General features: G+C 37.7%; 1 protein-coding gene across 1 annotated transcript; it reads right to left on the reverse strand.

The window, feature by feature from the left end:
- On the reverse strand, nt 1–19065 carry LOC134653092 (uncharacterized). Its single transcript, XM_063508388.1, has 11 exons — nt 18821–19065; nt 18632–18743; nt 18134–18265; nt 16161–16219; nt 15459–15615; nt 13661–13829; nt 12051–12233; nt 9698–9842; nt 2750–3766; nt 1055–1151; nt 1–197 (listed from the first exon to the last, which is right to left on the reverse strand). The coding sequence occupies exons 1-11, from the start codon at nt 18852–18854 to the stop codon at nt 11–13; spliced, it is 2292 nt and encodes a 763-aa protein (XP_063364458.1). The 5' UTR covers nt 18855–19065; the 3' UTR covers nt 1–10.
- Nucleotides 19066–19076: the final 11 nt, after the last annotated feature.

Here is a 19076-nt window from a genome sequence, read left to right on the forward strand (position 1 = left end):
CCGTTACGGCTCACATTGGCACATCAGCGACGTACTCTATCCTCAAGAGCAGGTCCATCAACTCCTGCGCATCGAGCCACCGCCACGGCAGCTCGCGCTCGCCGCAGCCGCGCCGGCGCGTCACGCCGTACAGGGATGACAGGGCGAAAATGAAGCAGAGCAAGGCGAAGGCTTGGAACAGGCACTTGAGGGACTCCCTGCAATTAGAGACTGTGGAGTAGAGAAGGGCTTTGCTTTGGAGTTGCGTTTAATATAGTATAAAAGTTATCATGTTAATAGTTATTTGTTTACAAGGGGGGGAAGTTGTCGTTTAAACACTCGTGCTAATATAGATATCCGAACAAGCGAAAGATGCTAAAATTGGCCCACGAGTGAAGCGAGTGGTTCGAAAATGGAATCTTGAGCGTTGCTGGTTAAACAAATTTTGCCACCAAGTGAAATACAAAATTATTGACCACACAACGAAATACTAACTGTAAAATATCAAACAAAATCATTTCAAAATGAATGTTTTTAAATATTTATCATTCAAACACATCATTTAAAAGTCAATTCCACCAGCCAACATAAGGAAACAACTCAAAATTTGCATTTAATTACTTTGCAAATTTTTTATCAGTTGAATTGAAGAGAGCCTTTACCAGTTGGTAAAAACTGATTTTCAAGAAAAGAAAATGTGTCTTCTTCTACCTAGCGTTATCCCGGCCTTTGCCAGGGTCCGCTTTCCTACTTGCTTTCCTCTACTTTGCGCGATCCTGGGCGTCGTCTCGTGGGTATCATCTTGGGTCGTCCAATTCGTTTTTCGTCAAGTTCTTAAATTAGTCCTATTCTGCTTTCGTCACTCATTCTACATTCGTCACAATCGTCGGTGGCTTTCAATGTAGAATGAGTGACGAAAGCAGAATAGGACTAATTTAAGAACTTGACGAAACACGAATGGGACGACCCAAGATGATACCGTCTCGTGTGAGCCCGTTCACGCTCATATCTGCTTTCACGACATCGAGCCATCGCTTTTGTAAAATGTGTATTGTATGTAAATAAGTGGACTTACCACAAGAGTCTCCGTATAGTGCGCTGCGGCGCGACCGCGGTGCGCGACTCGCACTGAAGGCACGGCACCGACGCCTGAGTGCCGACCGACGCCACGTCTGTAAACATACTCATGGTTACAAATTATATAAGGATTATATATACAGGGTGGATTTTCTTTTTGGGTCAGTGAGTGCAGCTACCAGATCCCGTGCTGCTACGAGAAAACGGTCTAAGAAGACCTTCCCTCGATTTCAAATTAATGAAGATTGTCTTTTACAGATTTTGGAAAAAACATACAGGGTGCGAGAAAAAGGTCATTTTTGACAAACTTTTTTTTTTATGCCAATCGATCCCATTCCTATTAAGGATCAAAAGCTTGTATGGAACCAAAAAAAAATTTCCGACTAGAAAAGCCACAAATCGAGAAAAACTTTTCCCATACAATTTGTATGAAAATGAAAACTTTTATTTTTCACATGCTATTTTTGTATGCCAATCGATTCCATTCCTATCCAGTATCAATAGTTTCCTAGGGGTCAACTTACGGTAATGTACTAAAAAGCCACAAATTAATAAAAACTTTTTCCATACAGTATTATGGAGAAAATGTGAAATGTTATTCTCAATTTTCTATCTCGCCCATCAGTCCTACAGCAATGTCTTAATACAGTATTATGGTCCTTAAATGTAACAGGACTGATTGGCCAGATAGAAACATGTGAATTAAATTTTACGTTTTGTCCATAGTAAATGTATGGAAAAAGATTTCTTTAATTTGTGGCTTTTTAGTACATTACCGTAAGTTGACCCCAAAGAAACTATTGATACTGGATAGGAATGGAAACGATTGGCATACAAAAGTAGGATGTGAAAAATAAAAGTTTTCATTTTCATACAAATTGTATGAGAAAAGTTTTCTTCGATTTGTGGCTTTTCTAGCCGGAAATTTTGTTTTGGTTCCATACAAGCTTTTGATCCTTAATAGGAATGGGATCGATTGGCATAAAAAAAAAAGTTTGTCAAAAATGACCTTTTTCTCGCACCCTGTATGTTTTTTCCAAAATCTGTAAAAGCCAATCTTCATTCATTTGAAATCGAGGGAAGGTCTTCTTAGACCGTTTTCTCGTAGGAGCACGGGATCTGGTAGCTGCCCTCACTGACCCAAAAAGAAAATCCACCTGTATATATAAGAATTTATCTAAATACACAATCATTTTATCTAAATTAACAGTGACCCCAAACACTAGTTTGTTTAGTTGAGACATAAGGTTTAGTCTTTAAACGAGCTTCTAAATCAGATTTTTATACCAATAATACTAAAATTAACATACTTTTACAGAATAGACAAAACAAACATAAGTTACTAACGATGAATACTAGGTAATACTAAATATAACTAGGTGATACGATTAAATAACTATTACTAATAATAAATAACAATAAAGATTTATAACAACTACTAATTGATGACTATATAATGTCAGTTAACGGCAGAAATTACTGACAAATTGCTCAAAATCACTCCTTTACTTTGTTATATGTTACGAATCTTTTTGAGCGCTACCTCTGCGTAGTTATTTCTGCTGCCAACAGAGTAAACCACAACCACCATAAATGACGTCACAGTACTTAAATGAATGAAACATGACAAGGACAACACAATACCTACGACATAAAATACACCTAAGCTACTTAGAAATAAGGCTGAAATTACCATAATCAGTTTGGCTTTCTATACAAGACATCTCACACGTCATACTCTCGATATTCTCCTTCTGAGCGATACATGCAGACTCCAATACGTCAAGCTTAGCTTGTAAATTCTGCGACATTGTCTCTAGAAAGTCATTCCTGTTCACGCCTTCGTCTAAATATTTTTGTAAATCATTCAACGTGTTCTCATATTTGTCCAAATCTAGTTGCATATTAGCTAAATTGTTATTTGCTTGAGCTACGTCGCTTTCTAATTTAGCTGTGTAATCCCGTAATTTGTCACAGTTTAAGCATTGCTTTGGGCAGTCATTGCAAACTTCAACGTTATTGTTATCGACAGAAGGTACAATTTGCATTGGGTCATCTATCTGCGTCCCAATTTCATAACGTTCCACTTTTAACCCGTCTATATAATCTTGTAACGTCTTCAAGCTTAACCGAGACTTAATCAACTCTTTTTCAGCATTTGAAACCTTATTTTGAGTCTGCTTAAGGTCTATTCTTAACTTGGCACGTGTGTCCTTTAATATATTACATTCTACAGTTTTCTCCTTACAGTTACTACATATTGGGTCATCGGTTTGTGTTTCAGAGGTTATTTTGTCGATTCTAACATAACGTTTTTGTAACTCTTTAAAATCCTTCTCACACTCGATAAGTTCCGTTTGCATATGAGACACGTTGTTATTGGCAGTTTTTAAATCGTTTTGGACATTTACTAAATCATTTTTTAACTTTTCACATTCGAGACATGTTTTAGTGCAGTCACATTTGTTATTATTAGTTATTTCCTTAAATTCGTCAGTCTGAGTGCCCGTATTCGACGTGTCCAAGTTATCACGATCATTGTATTCAAATAGATGTGATTTGGACATGTTTCCAGAGGCGTCAGGTGTAAGTCGGGTCATATTGCAAAAACTGAGTCGAATCTCGTCGAAGAGAGATAGGTTGGAGGCGCGTCCAAGCTCCTGGTCTTTAAGCGCTTTAATGAAAGCATCTTCTTCTAACACATGATTATCTATTGAGGTAAACAGAATGAATAAGCAAGCGTGGTTAAAATTAGCAAGAACAGACGAAAGTGAAGGGTGGACATGACAAGTCAAAGAAGAATTCATTTAAAATATTTTCAAATTTCAGACCAGGGATGTTGCGGATGCAGATTTTATGACATCCGCGGATGTGGATGCGGATATTTAAAGGCTCACATCCGCGGATGCGGATGCGGATGTCAAGATTAGGTACTTAGAAAACGTCAAATATTACATTTTTAGTATTTTTTTTATTAAAAAAAACGAAACGTTTAGTATTTAAGCAAGAATATAGGTGCGTTATATTTAATAAACAGTAACTTGGCCGACTTTTCTGGATCTAGACGATTTCGTTATAGATAATGACGAAATTACCTAGCAACCTACGCCGCCGCTAGGACGTTCCGGTACCGACTTGATCGACATCCGCATCCGCATAAGCTCCGCATCGATTTTATGCGGATGCGGATGTTGAAAATAATGCGGAAGTTCCGCAGTTGCGGATGCGGATGTTCGCAACATCCCTGTTTCAGACTAGTTCATAGTTTCCCTTCTTTGACTTTGAACGTCTATTAACCTTTTCCACGCCATGTCAAACACAAAAGCTGTCACTCATAATACGCCACATCATTGAAGTGTCAAAAACTGAAGTTGAACTTTATGTATATGCACGTAGGTCGATGTTGCTCTGTATCGGTCTTTGGCGTTGAACCTACGGTGCGCATATATCGGTCATTGGCGTCCAAAAGGTTAATAAATGGAAAAGACTAGACTTATGGTAGCGGTCTATGGTTGCGGATGGGGAAACGGATCACAATATCATTTCTAGCAGATTCCTGATAGCTGTACACACATTTGATTTTAACACTTTTAAATAAATAAATAAATAAAGCCATTAAGTTACTACGAGGGGAGGCTGAAATATTCGCGGCCTACTCTAGATTTTTTTTTTAACTTTGCTACTTTTTTCCCCGCGTCTTTGGCAGTTTAAATATTGCCGCCATTACTAACGATTAATAATTAACATTTACTTTAATACCTCTTTCAGTTTTTTTCTAAGGCCGCAAACTTTTCAATCGCCCCTCCTAGATACAACATTTTAATACATTACTGCACTTGAATTTCTATGTGCAGCTGAGCGAGCCGTGTGGCCTGTTGTAAGGCCTGAAATACACATGTAAGTTTTACTTACGTAAGTAGGGACAAAGCTATGAGATAACGATATTCATCTCTCATTCTGTAGTATAGCTGTGTCCCTACTTACGTAAGTTAAACTTACAAGTGTATTTTGGGCCTAATAACCAGAGGGCGGAATTGTTCATGGCAAAAATCAAACGTCTATAGAGTTGGAACGTTGAATTTTATCGAATAAACTGAAATTATATTTAGGTACCTATTAGCGTATCTTGATTTATTTATTAACAAAACTAAACCTCAAATCCATAAGCAAACAATAATAGACTTCATATGAACATTACGGAATAACATTTAAATAAAAGACAATATAAAACGATAATTTTAAAAACTACCTACTTAACTTAGCACTTCATTATAAAAACTAGCTAGTCAACTAGCTAATCAAAGAGGTTAATGTTAAATTCAGAAATGTAAAAGGTGACTGAACTTAGCGATAGCTGAAAAAGTCGATAAATTCAACGTTCCAACTCTATTGACGTTTGATTTTTGCCATGAGCAATTCCGCCCTCTGCTAATAACAAACAATCCTGCTGTACTGGAGTTCTGGTAGGCCATCAACAGCCCACATCGCCTGTCATTACAAACGTGTCATTCGTTCCATGGCGTTGCGAGTGTTAAGGCTCCGTTAACGATTTTAGCCAAAATGTAAAATTGATAGATTTAGTCGTTGAAATTGTACTCCTTTTGTCACTTAAGAGTCCTTAGTCCTACAAGCGAGCGTTTTTTGCAATCTGTTACCTTTTTCATTCAAGATTACGACGTAACTATTAGTATTCATTCAAAAACTGATAACGTACTTAAATAATCATTTCTTAAACTAGCAAGTAAGACCGTTCAAGTTGACATTTTCTCTTTTTAAACCTAAAATAAATGAGTTTTCTTGGGAGGCTTTTTCAAAATTTGCAGTGAGAACTGTCGTTTCGGTTCTCAATTTTGCAGTAAACAAGAATCATTTGATACAGAAATGATTACAATTCAATTCACCATATCTTTTACGAGCGGCTAAGACTATTGAAAATCAAAGATTCATTAAAAAAAATGGATATTTAACCTTCCGAACTTTCTTCATTTTTTGGGTGAAAACAGGGTTACATTATATTTTTTTATCGCAAATTGTACTATTATTTTGCCCTAAAAATAATATTATAGCAAACTATAACTATACGTTAACCCATAAAAAAATAATCATAACTATAGGACCTACCTTGCCGTAAATTTATATTATTTTAAAACACGTATAAATCACGCTGCACCGACGCCGCGCGCTCATTCTCCGCCGAGGCGGCTTAGGGGACGGACCTGTGCTCGATCGTCAGGCGTTCGGTGACTATGGTGCGTTCGTAAACAGCCAGAGAGTTCCGAGAAGTGCTGTATACAGCGACTAGAAAATCTTGATACAAATAAGTACATTTTTTACACCATATTTAATTTCAACAACAGACTCTCGCTAGGTGATAGGTTTTCAGTGTTACTTGAATACTGGTTAGGTTTTGCATTATTATTATACCCGGACGACCTGGATAATGTCCAGGTTCTCATGATGGAGTCAGGAGTTGGTCACCGAACTCCTAATCTACTCATCATAACTCCATCGTGTTTGGGCTCAATAGATTTGCCTCGACGAGCACCTTCGTTCTAGATGAGGTCCAGGTTCTCATGATGGAGTCAGGAGTTGGTCACCAGAACTCCTAATCTACATATTATCACTCCATCGTGTTTGGGCTCATTAGATTTGCCCTGACGAGCACTATATATCTTGAGGAGGTCCAGGGTCTCATGATGGAGTCAGGAGTCGGTCACCAGAACTCCTAATCTACTCATCATAACTCCATCGTATTTAGGATTATTAGATTTGTCCTGACGAGCACCATCTATCTAGATGAGGTCCAGGGTCTCATGATGGAGTCAGGAGTTGGTCACCAGAACTCCTAATCTACTTATCATAACTCCATCGTGTTTGGGCGCATTCGATTTGCCTTGACGAGCACCATCTATCTAGATGAGGTCCAGGTTCTCATAATGGAGTCAGGAGTTGGTCACCAGAACTCCTTATCTACTCATCATAACTATATCGTGTTTGGGCTCAATAGCTTTGCCCTGACGAGTACCATCGATCTAGATGAGGTCCAGGGCACAGGGCTATATTATAGTTCTTACGAACAGATACTTATCTCTCAAAGAAAACTCAAATGCCTACCGTTTTAATACCTACACAAAAATACAATGGAATGACCTTCAACGCACCGCTCCCCGCACCGCGCGCACCGGCACAAAGCTAGGGTTGCCGACGCTTAGAAATTATTTTACAAATAAGTACCTACCTACTTACCTAAACTATAGATTGTATGAAAGATACCTACCTACTTACCTAAGGTACAAATATAAGTTTTATTAATTGTAAAATAACTATGAGCAAGATAAGTTGCAATAAGTAATTAATAATTATAATATTCCTTTTATCATTATTAATTACTTATAAATTTATTTTATTATTCTCTTTATTTATCTTTTGTCTTAAGTTAGGGTTTTTCCTTATTTTATTATTTATTATGATGAGTGACTGCGAAATATTTTAAAAGGTCATATCTCCCTACAGTAACCGTAGTGTTTACGCCGTTTTATAAACCGCGTAAACACTACGCGGTTTATAAAACGGCGTACTACGTAGCTTGCGACTATCGTAAAAAAAATTGGTATAAGTACTTATATTGAGAACGTCTAATAGTTACTTTTCCTATCAATCGGTAGAGCAAACACGGATTTTTTTATTAGTTTTTTTTTTGTTTCTGCATCCATCCACAATTCCACACTACAACATGTGTTATTTGTTCGTGAAGAAGACATTTATTTCGCATACATTTTGGCATATTCGAGCGCCGGCGACCAACTAGCTTGATTTTCTACCGTGAACGGGAAGAGATTCGTAGGTATAAATCCGTGCTCGCGCGGAGAGTTCCATAGGCCTGAGCGCCTACCGCGAACCACGTTCGACGTGTTGCCTCTCTGTCGCACTTGTAAATTCGTACGTAAGTGTGACAGGGAGGTAACACGTCGAACGTGGTTCGCGGTAGGCCCTCTGTCCAGGGTATCTTAATGGAGTGGAGCGAAGATGGCATAATATAAATAATCGGATTTCGGTATTGACCCCGACGAGGCCATCAAACAAAAAAAAATGTGGAATGTAGTCAACGGTATCATGGTTTTAAATAAAAACAATGACTGGTTTTAACAGATAGGGCCAGTTGCATATCACAAATAAAGAAACATGTTTATTTGCAGTATGGACGGGCCCCGACTTTCCCCTAAAAACAGAAATAGTACAAAAAGACGACAATTTGTGGGCAGCAAAAATGTAAACAAAACTCATGGTTTGTCATGGTTTGTAAAAAAAAACGACGGGTTGCACTCCGGGAGTGCCGGCAGAAGTGAAAACTCAATGACTAGTGCAAAATGTCTGCAGCACTGTGTATAATTGATGTTAATGCCATCTAGCGTTATTTCGTCGTATTACTTGAAACCCCTAAGCACATCACTGTTGGTACTCGAGTTATATTAATACCGGTTAGAGGGAAACTCACTAGATGGCATTTAAATCAATAAAGAAAAACTCAATAACATTGTAACAGTTTTTTGATCAGGTCACGTGTCCGTCTTACGGTCACGTGATCTGTCGCGAGTTTAACATTTTTTCCCCACCTCAAAAAGTGCACACCGCCGCTAAACAAGTTTGAAAATACAACACTACTACAATGACGAATATTAGTAGTAAGGTTTATTCGGGTAATTCCGAAAATCATTGTAAAATCACTCATATTCCGTTGTAGTAAGAGTCAGCTTTCGGAATTAAAATAAAATAAAGAGTGCCAATATAACGCTAAAAATAATGTTACTTTGCAATTAAATTGAAAAGTATCAATATTATTCTCGCCTGCGTTGAAACGCGCTTAACTTTGCCGGCGCTCGCGTACCGAGCGCCAACGCCATCTATCGAGTGTTATTTCGTGAAATCGGTGAACGCTCTAAGGAATAAGGCCTCTTAATATCTAAATAACAAGTATTGGTTTCTATTGACACGTCTTCTCATCTTTCCTTTTAATAATAAGGTCCCGAGCGTGCGTCACCGGCAATATATGACGAGAAGGGGCAGTTTTCAAAAATTCATCAAAAAATTATAGTTATAAATTATAAAAAATTATGTATAAGAACAGTTTCAGGAAATGTTGTAGATTGTTTAAGTATCAAAATTACGTTGAAATTAAGTCGATTTTCACGAAAAATGTTCACTTGTTATGAAGTAATTTCTGGTGAAAATTGATTTCGTCTAACTTTCATTTACTCTTGTTCAATATCATATAACAAAAATGTAGTCTATGCAAGTTGGAGTATAAGATATGTGTAATACATAATTACCATTTTTAGCAGTCCAAACTTTACGGAATTTACAAATAAGATCGACTAAATCAGTGCTTTACGCGCGTTTACCTAAACGTCATTCAGAAAAAAAATCATTACTAATTTAGTGAGTCAGTTTTCAAAAAAATGATATGTACAAATGCAAGATAAGAAGACGTGCTAATAGATACCAGTACTTGTTATTTCTATTACGTAACAGAAGGTGTACAATTTCATCGACTAAATCTATCAATTTTACATTTTTGCGCCTAAAATCGATACCGGCCTCTTAAGCACCCATCCTCCACTTTTGAGGAACCTTGCAATAGTACCTGAAGAGAACCCGCCCACGTTGAGGCTGTCCAGCGCCGTCAGCATCTGGTCCTCGGTATAGCTGACGTCTATGGAGCGGTCGAGCCGCAGCTGCGTCTGGTTGGAGCGGTTCAGGACATCCTTCAGCTCCATTTCCAAGATCACCTGATAATAAAATATCACTCATCATCTTCCTCGCGTTATCCCATTTTGCCACGGCTCATGGGAGCCTGGGGTCCGCTTGACAACTAATCCCAGTAATTGGCGTGGGCACTAGTTTTTACGAAAGCGACTGCCATCTGACCTTCCAACCCAGAGGGTAAACATGGCCCGTATTAGGATTAGTCCGGTTTCCTCACGATGTTTTCCTTCACCGAAAAGCGACTGGTAAATATTAAATGATATTTCGTACATAAGTTCCGAAAAACTCATTGGTACGAGCCGGGGTTCGAACCCGCGACCTCCGGATTGCAAGTCGCACGCTCTTACCGCTAGGCCACCAGCGCTTTTTTGATAATAAAATATCACTACATAGTATAAAACAAAGTCGCTTCCCGCTGTCTGTCCCTATGTATGCTTAGATCTTTAAAACTACGCATCGGATATTCATGCGGTTTTTTTAATAGATAGAGTGATTCAAGAGGGAGGTTTATGTATAATTTGTTAACCCGTGCGAAGCCGAGGCGGGTCGCTAGTATACGTAATATAAAGTCGTCAACTGACGCGGGCGGCTACAGCCCAATATGAACCTTCGTGCATTCCGGCAAGGTTCAAATGACGCGCCGCGCACGACAGGCGTGGCGTTCAAAGGATTAATCCACTTCAAATGCAGTTGAGACGTTTGCAACTTTAGTTATTATGGGATAAAGTCGTAAATATCTTTTCTTCGTCAAATTTAGTAAAGGTTTGCAACTTTGGCTAACGATTTATTGTCAGTTGTGACGTACAATCGTACATATTGTTGTTACGGTAACATTCCACTTCGTATTATTACATTTTGTATAGCCAGTTAGAAAGCAGGAATTGAAATGTAAAGAGTGCTGGTGGTCAACACCGTGGGAGTGGTAAGGGAAGGGCACCCCCCTTTGTTTCCCATAAAGTTTTAAGTCATAATGTATTATTTGTCATATTATCATTAGTCATAAAACTGAAACCGTAGGGTTATCCTATAAATAGGTTAAGTTTGTATTATGGCAATCCTGAAGTGATGCGTTTCTGAACCAGATGAAGGGGTTATTCGTCGACCGCCATTTTGGTAACATGGCCTCGTGATTCATTTCTTTGTTTTTGCTTATTAATATTGTTTAAAGTGTAATATTGATAGCGTATTATGCAGTAAACTAATGTGGAAGTGTGCAGATAATGAAAAAATAATCATGAAACGCGTATAACCACCATTCTGGCGTCAACGCCGGGTAGCCCACGCGGGTTCTTGTAAAGTCCAGCTATCGCCTTACAAGAACTGAGAACCATACTACCGAACAACGTCGTGCTCTAGAGCATTTATTTTGGTATTTCTACCTCTAACCGTGGCTGGCTAGAGCCCTAGAGGCCATAATTTTATACTTTTATACCGTACACTGGCTGAATTTTATTACAAATAATATTAATTCGATCCCACGTGGGATCCACTTTGACGTTGGCGAAATCATCGACAGTATCGATGGAGCCATATTACCCAAAGATTGAATTGAACCAGATGAATTATGACAATTATGACTAACGAAAATGCGGGCAAACTTATGAATTTTTGGGAAACAATAGACCCAGACAGACTCCAACAGTCTTCCAACCTGAAAGTTATGTGTTTGAACCCTGGCTCATCCGAATGGGAAGAAATCTGGCCCCGGTATGATGTGACCATGCTACCAGGCAATCTTTCTGTTTAATAAGTTACCAATCGAATTAAAATCTATTTTAAATAGCAAATTGTTTAGTGTAAGACTCAGAGAGCATCTTTTAAAAAAATCATATTATTCTATAGCAGATTTTGTATCAGACGAGCAATATTAGTGTTTATTCTAAGACACTCGTCTCTAATGGTGAATTAAATTTTTAATGTTTTATATTATTGTGATAGGGATTTATTTAGTTATTATTAAGTTGACTGACATTTGACTGGAGACTGGCATTTGTAATTATTTTTTAGTAAGCGAGTAATTTTTAATTTGGATGTGTGCTGTGAATTTTACTCTAATAATATTGTAATTAACTGTTGACATTTGTAAGTGTAATTTGTGATTCTGGAATTTTATATACTTATCTTCAGTATTTATTTTATTTTTTTGATAACAATGTGCATAATATTAATTTTTAAGCTATTCAATGTTCGACACAATAATTATTGTTCAGAATAAAGAAATAAAGACCTACCTTCTCTTTAAGCATCTGCTGCACCAGATCCTCCTGATCCTGGAGTCTGGCCGCCAATTCGGCCCCCTCCCTCTTCAGCAGCTCGTTCTGTTCTAGAAGGGAAGCCTGTCGTGACGCGTACATCTCGTTGATGCGGTGACATTCTTCTTTGGACTTGCTTAGGAGCTCTTGGAGAGTTAGTTTCTGGAATGGAATAGTAAGCATTAATAAAAAAAACCGTACTTTTTAGTATTTGTTGTTATAGCGGCAACAGAAATTTTCAACTGTCTAGCTATCACGATTCATGAGATACAGCCTGGTGACAGACAGAGGGACAGTGGAGTCTTAGTATAATCCCGTTTTTACCCTTTGGGTACGGAACCCTAAAAAGTGACTCATCTTCATTGTCTAACGCGTTGTTTTATCTAACTCGTTCATGGCCTATAGTTCGTTTTTTTAGCATTAGAAAGAACATGAAAGAAGGTAAGCGATTTTGACATGTCTTTTAATTGAAAAACACTTTTTAAAAACCAATAACTATTACTTATGAAAGCAGAAGACTATAAAAGATCTAATTAGATTCATAATTGTTACATATTTACCGTAACTTATTTTTAAAATGTGTTTTTCAATTAAAAGACATATCAAGATTGTTTACCTTATTTCTAATGCTAAAAAACGAACTATAACTTCCGACCTGTATCATATGAGGGTCCCAGGGTCCTGAATTTGAAAAATGTAGGCGTGAAAGTTCAATCTTCCTTACTGCTTTTTGGTTTTCCACTAACAAATTGTCTGATTATAGGGTCTGTGCGGAAAGAAGAGTCGTAAAATGTATGGGCTCCCCCATGGTCTAATAAAACATGGTCTTCTCTTCCCAGAGTGTCACTTGCCTACGTCACAATAACATTGCCACTTTATTTCAACATAACATGTTACATGGGTATATTATATCTATGGTTAATAAGTTAAAATATTTCTTTATAATTTTATAATTTTCATTTATATGTATTTTATCTTAAATTTTACAATAACACGTCATTTGTAATTATTCGTTAGCAACGATTCACGAAAGAAATTTCAGACGTTCGGGTAATTCTGTTTACACTACTGGCAACACAGGATAGCGCTGTCACATTTGACAATCCGCCATGTTGTCCCTGACCGTCATCCTTGTCGAACGCGTGTTAATTGTTATTTCCTTCTCGCTCAGTGTCAGCAGTCGCAATGTTTTCCAAACTTTTCACGTCGTAAGCCTGGTAATTAATGTTTTGTTACGAAAATGGTTGGCTGTTCTATTCGGAACTGTAAGAGTAGGAGTGAAAAGGGCAGTATAGATTTGTTCTATTTTACTATGTTTCTACATGAATAACTTAAAATTAATGCCGTTAAAATCATTTTCACCGTTGGTTAAAATTCTCCCACATTTTAAAGTTTGAGAACCTGTAAACAGCATGATGACGTACGCAAGTGACAGTTAGGTCATTCGCGAATCTCGGAAGAGAGTACCAGGCGGAGTATATTATTATACCATGGGCTCCCCTACATTTCACGACTCTTCTCTTTCCGCACAGACTCTCTGTGGTGATTTCATTCTTTGTAAGTCTAGTCTGCAGTCTCCAGGGTCTTACCTCGGCCTCTAAAGTAGCGGCCTGCTCTAGAGCAGCGGTGGCGCGCCGCTGCGCCGTGTCGCGCTCACGCTTGGCCACGCCCAGCGCCTGCTCGCTACTGCACAGTCGCTCGCACGCTTCCTCGTAATCGCGGCGCTCGTGGGTCAATGACATGTTTTCTTCACGGAGCCTACAGGAAAAAAAAAAAGAAATAAAACCGGCCAAGTGCGAGTCGGACTCGCGCACGGAGGGTTCCGCACCATCAACAAAAAAATAGAGCAAAACAAGCAAACAAACGGTCACCCATCCAAGTACTGACCCCGCCCGACGTTGCTTAACTTCGGTCAAAAATCACGTTTGTTGTATGGGAGCCCCACTTAAATCTTTATTTTAATCTGTTTTTAGTATTTGTTGTTATAGCGGCAACAGAAATACATCATCTGTGAAAATTTCAACTGTCTAGCTATTACGGTTCGTGAGATACAGCCCGGTGACAGACGGACGGATGGACGGACGGACGGACGGACAGCGGAGTCTTAGTAATAGGGTCCCGTTTTTACCCTTTGGGTACGGAACCCTAAAAAGAAATAAAAAGCAAAATAAAATCAAGTCGTTGTAGTGTGTTCTCAAGTTGAGGCGTGGCCAGCGCAGCGCTTCTTCGCGCTGTCGGTTGGTGAAGTCCAGTTGTTATTTTTAATTTATTATTTTATGGGTGCATCAACTATTTCCTGTTGTTATTCTGTCCGGTCAGCCAAGAGACAATAGTAGCATAGTTTGTTAGAAGACATTGTACACCACCTTCTTCTGACACTCTTGGTAGACGACCCTTAATGAAAGGGGTTTATAAGTATCACAAAAAAGTGTGTTTGGTGAATTTAAATTTCTAAAAATTAGGTTTTAAAGAGTGACCCAGGAGAACGTAACAAGAGTGACAAGAAAAAGTTGATTCACCCATAGGACCCAACTATAACTAACGAGCGAGCGAAGCGAAGCGAAGTTCTTACATTCAACTTTGAACACGCGGCTGGCTAGCGGCACGTCCCGGCATTTCGATGTTTTTAAGCTGAACTGTCAGAAGATAGTTTGATACACAATAACTTAAGTAAATTTGTTCTAATTTAAATGAAATTGGGTAAACGTGTAGTCGAGGGCATTATATTTTAGTCATTAAATTATGAGCAGGCTCGATCAAGGGGTTACTGAGCTAGAAGAGCTTAGAAGGCCAAAAAGCTGTTTGTGAAGTGTCTTACTATTCTGGTCATTTTATTTGCAAGTATGGTCGAGTTTGGTATCAAATGGAAGTGCTCGGTTTACAGTTTTTTAATATCGTTTTTAAATTTACCATTTTGAAATAATTAGCAAGATAAAAATAAAATAAAATAAACATAATATAGGTATTTGACATTTGACAGGAAATATTTCGGCTTACCACAGATACAGTATCAGTTAAGGGCTCCACCAGACCTTTCAATAAATCGTACGCGGTTTTCGATCCTTTGACGACTGCATTCAATTGATATTTTTGGCGAACCGCGAGTTCTCAGTTCGGGGCGAACTACTAGTTATATATAATTCACTGACAATCCAACCTCTAGACTGAGCTTAGGCCAATTCTTTCATGAAATCGATGCTGCCAAAAATACGGGGGTGCGGGGGGACGAGGTGAGCGAATCCCGTGCCGTGATTGGTCCGTTCAAAGACACAGACCAATCACGGCACGGGATTGACTCGAAGATGGAGTAACGCTACCGTATGTGTGGCAGAGGGGGTAGCGCGACTATGCTATGTCTAGAGGTTGGATTGTCTGTGATATAATTACATGTTGAGGTGTGAGCGCAGCGAGTCCCGCTCGGCGCTGAGCGCGGCCAGCGCTTCTTCGTGCTGTCGGTCGGTAAAGTCCAGTTGGCTGCGGAGCTTGGCAGCCAAGTGGGATTTCTCGCGCAGCTCCGCTTGCAGCTCTTCCAGGATTAAGTAGCCTGTAAACAAGAGTTCAGATCAGATATAGTAAAAAAAACTACTGAATTAAATATTTGATAAAATAATTAATTAGCTTAAGTTTAATAAATATTATGTACCTACATTAAGAAAGAACGGGTTCTCCTGATACAGGTATATATATATATATACTTACAAAGAGGACTCAAATCCAATTGTTTTCAAATTGTATTATGTTTAACCTAATAGGCTTTTTCATTTTCAAAACCATTCATTTAAAATGTTTTTTTTTTTTTTTGACGCTGGTATATAGTCAGATCATAATTATTTGATAAGTGTCATGCAAATTTGGGTAGTAAAAAGGATTAGTTTAGTTAAAAGTGATTGGTTTACACTGTTTCTAATGACTAGATAATTTGTTAGCTAATTAATTAGACATTTTTTACTTATAAATGTTGAACATTTTTTTTTGAAATTAAATACACTTAAACATGTGATGTGATGACCCCAACACCTCAAAAGACTAATTAATAACTCAAAAACAAATGTATTAAATGTTTAAAAAAATATAAATAAAAGTAATTACCATCATTAGAAATACCAGAATCAGAGTCCTGGGGCCCCATACCGCTCTTCAAGTTGAAACTGAAATAATGTGGCAGATTATGACAACAAGCAATGGGTTAACTAGAGACAATGACCGGGGTCAGTGAGGTCATAGCTTGATGAGTACAACACAAATTGATGATGACATGGAAGTCATCAATGAAAGACAGGGAAGCATTCTAGATACACATATTAGAAAGAGTAAATTGACATTTCTACACATGTATTTCATGAGACTACCGCTATATCATATAAATCTAGGTCCTTTTATTTACGTGGCTATAGACCTCAATAATATTTTTACATAATTTACATATGCCTGAATTAATAAATAATAATAATATCTGGGTGGAAAACATATAATAACTCGGAAATGCGCGTTTTCCCAGAGATAAGACCTAGCTAGATCGATTTTTCGCCCCCGAAAACCCCTATATACCAAATTTCATCGAAATCGTTAGAGCCGTTTCCGAGATCCCCGAAATATATATATATATAAATAAATAAATAAACAAGAATTGCTCATTTAAAGGTATTAGATTATTTCTAAGTGCTGTCAATTTACAGTTCCTAATTCCTCCTTATAAATAGAAGAAGAAAAAACATAAAAAATGTTTTATCTAATACCTTTAAACAAGCAATTCTTGTTTATTTATTTATTTGTATATTTTGGCGATCTCGGAAACGGCTCTAACGATTTCGATGAAATTTGGTATATGGGGGTTTTCGGGGACAAAAAATCGATCTAGCTAGGTCTTATCTCTGGGAAAACGCTCATTTTTGAGTTTTTACATGTTTACCGAGCAAAGCTCGGTCTACCAGATATTGTTAATTTATGAAATTTGCTGATAGTCAAATTCAGAAATAGCTGAAAACTGAAGTTATAAGTAATGTTATGTATGTATGTTTGTAATATTTACTGCTTTTGTTTCGATAGCTTTACAAGCATTGTTGTACATTTATTACAATCAAGTGAGAAATATATAAGAAATGATGAAGTTCATAAATACAAACTGTATTTTTTTATAGCTTTAATAACATATAAATTGTGTCTTTGTAACGTAGCAGTAACAATGTGAAACAGGAAAAAGAAGAATCCTATTTCATAACAACTATGTTTGAGGACAAATTGTCAATAAAACCACTATGTTTACTAATACATAAATGTATGCTGGCATATGATGACTTATACACAACAGTAATCTCATACTTCTGCCGGTCTAGCATGAGTTGCGTTCTCGCGCGCGACTTCAAGTATGGACTCGCGCGCGAGAACGCAAGTCATGCTAGACCATCTGGTGATGGTCTATTTCAGCTCTGAAAAGATTTAGCATAAGTACAGAACTACAGATAGCTTATGAAATGGATTATAAGATAAAGGATACATATTTATCAGGAACTATGTAAAAGCCTCTAGTAGAGTAGCTGTGCTTGCAGCTTCCCTGGGTATTGGCATGAGTTATTTTTTATTATCTCTCCCACAAAGGTATGGTTTTACAAAATTAGCCAAAATAGACTTTATATTTAATCAGAATTTTCACATTCCCCCAAACAAAGCAATGCTTTTACCCATAAAACAACCATCAATTAGTTTGGGGCTAGGTTGATCTGTGTAAGATTGTCTCCAAAATATTTATATTTATAATATTAGTATGGAAACAGAGTACTATTAGTACTTTATACAGAGTTGTGATTACACTGAAGTCAAAAACAAGATGGTGCTTAGAGCTGGATGCCAAGCGCGACGAAATAAAAGCCAGACCACCTGCGGCAATACAATATAATTACTCAAACGGTGTGCTCACATGCCCGCAATGTTCACGAACTTTTTGTAACAAGATCGGCTACGTCAGCCACTTACAAGCACACCAGCGAGAGCAACGGAGTTGAAGCAGTCACCATGGCTGAATCGGCCGTGGAGTCATTATTATTGATTTTAAATATAATATATACCTTTCATCAAGATCTAGCTTGGTCTTCTGACTGTCAGTGAAGGCATTCAGGGCACAGGCCAGTTGAGGCACATTTATCTCCGGATTGCTTTGGTTGGGGTCTAGTAGGGTTTTCAGGTAGCTAAATTCAGCACTGTCAAAAATAAAGTCATAATAAAATTACAGATCAATGGGTCAATGCACAAGAGTAAAGCGAGTCACCATTTTATTGCATGTAAATTCATCTTTAGATAAGTATGTATTAATTTTTGTCCCTAAATATACAGTATAGCATCAAATTAAAAGGGATGCAATGAAATCGTGACTACATTACTTTTTCGTGGAATGCCCCATAAATTAAACTGCATGCAGCCTGTAACTAGACAACGTGAAGAAATATTAAAATTAGTAAAATTAATAACACAACTTCATTTTCTGTATGAGTATACACAACATGGGTAAAAGAAAATAACCTAAATTAACTAAGAATTTAATAATAGGTAACATTATTCTAACTCACTTGTTAGTCTTCACGGAAGGAGCGAATTTATCCATGAGTGCACCCACATGTAGAGTACCGGTACTCTTGGCACCGCAGAAGTCAAATATTTGCAGTGCAGTCTCGAGACACTCTGTAACACAGAATCAAGCTAAACACATGCAAAATAAACACGATACCAACGCGGTGCCGTAATAATAACAAACTTACCGTCGGTGTTAGATGTATCTCGATCTAAATCCATTTTCTTCGAGCAATTACAGTGTAACTGCACGGAAACTCGTTAAAGTTATTTCAGGTCCAGTCTAAATCATGTGCGATATATGTACGTTAACGGCTCTAGTTGTTTGTTATTCGTTACGGAGTCGTACGCTTAAATAAATTCGTTACGCTACGCCGGAGTACAAAAATAGCAATGCAAAAATAGTTTAGTCAGTTTAATCAAACAAACGTCAAATATCAAAAG

Source organism: Cydia amplana, chromosome 12 (assembly GCF_948474715.1).
Source record: "Cydia amplana chromosome 12, ilCydAmpl1.1, whole genome shotgun sequence".
NCBI classification, from domain to species: domain Eukaryota; kingdom Metazoa; phylum Arthropoda; class Insecta; order Lepidoptera; family Tortricidae; genus Cydia; species Cydia amplana.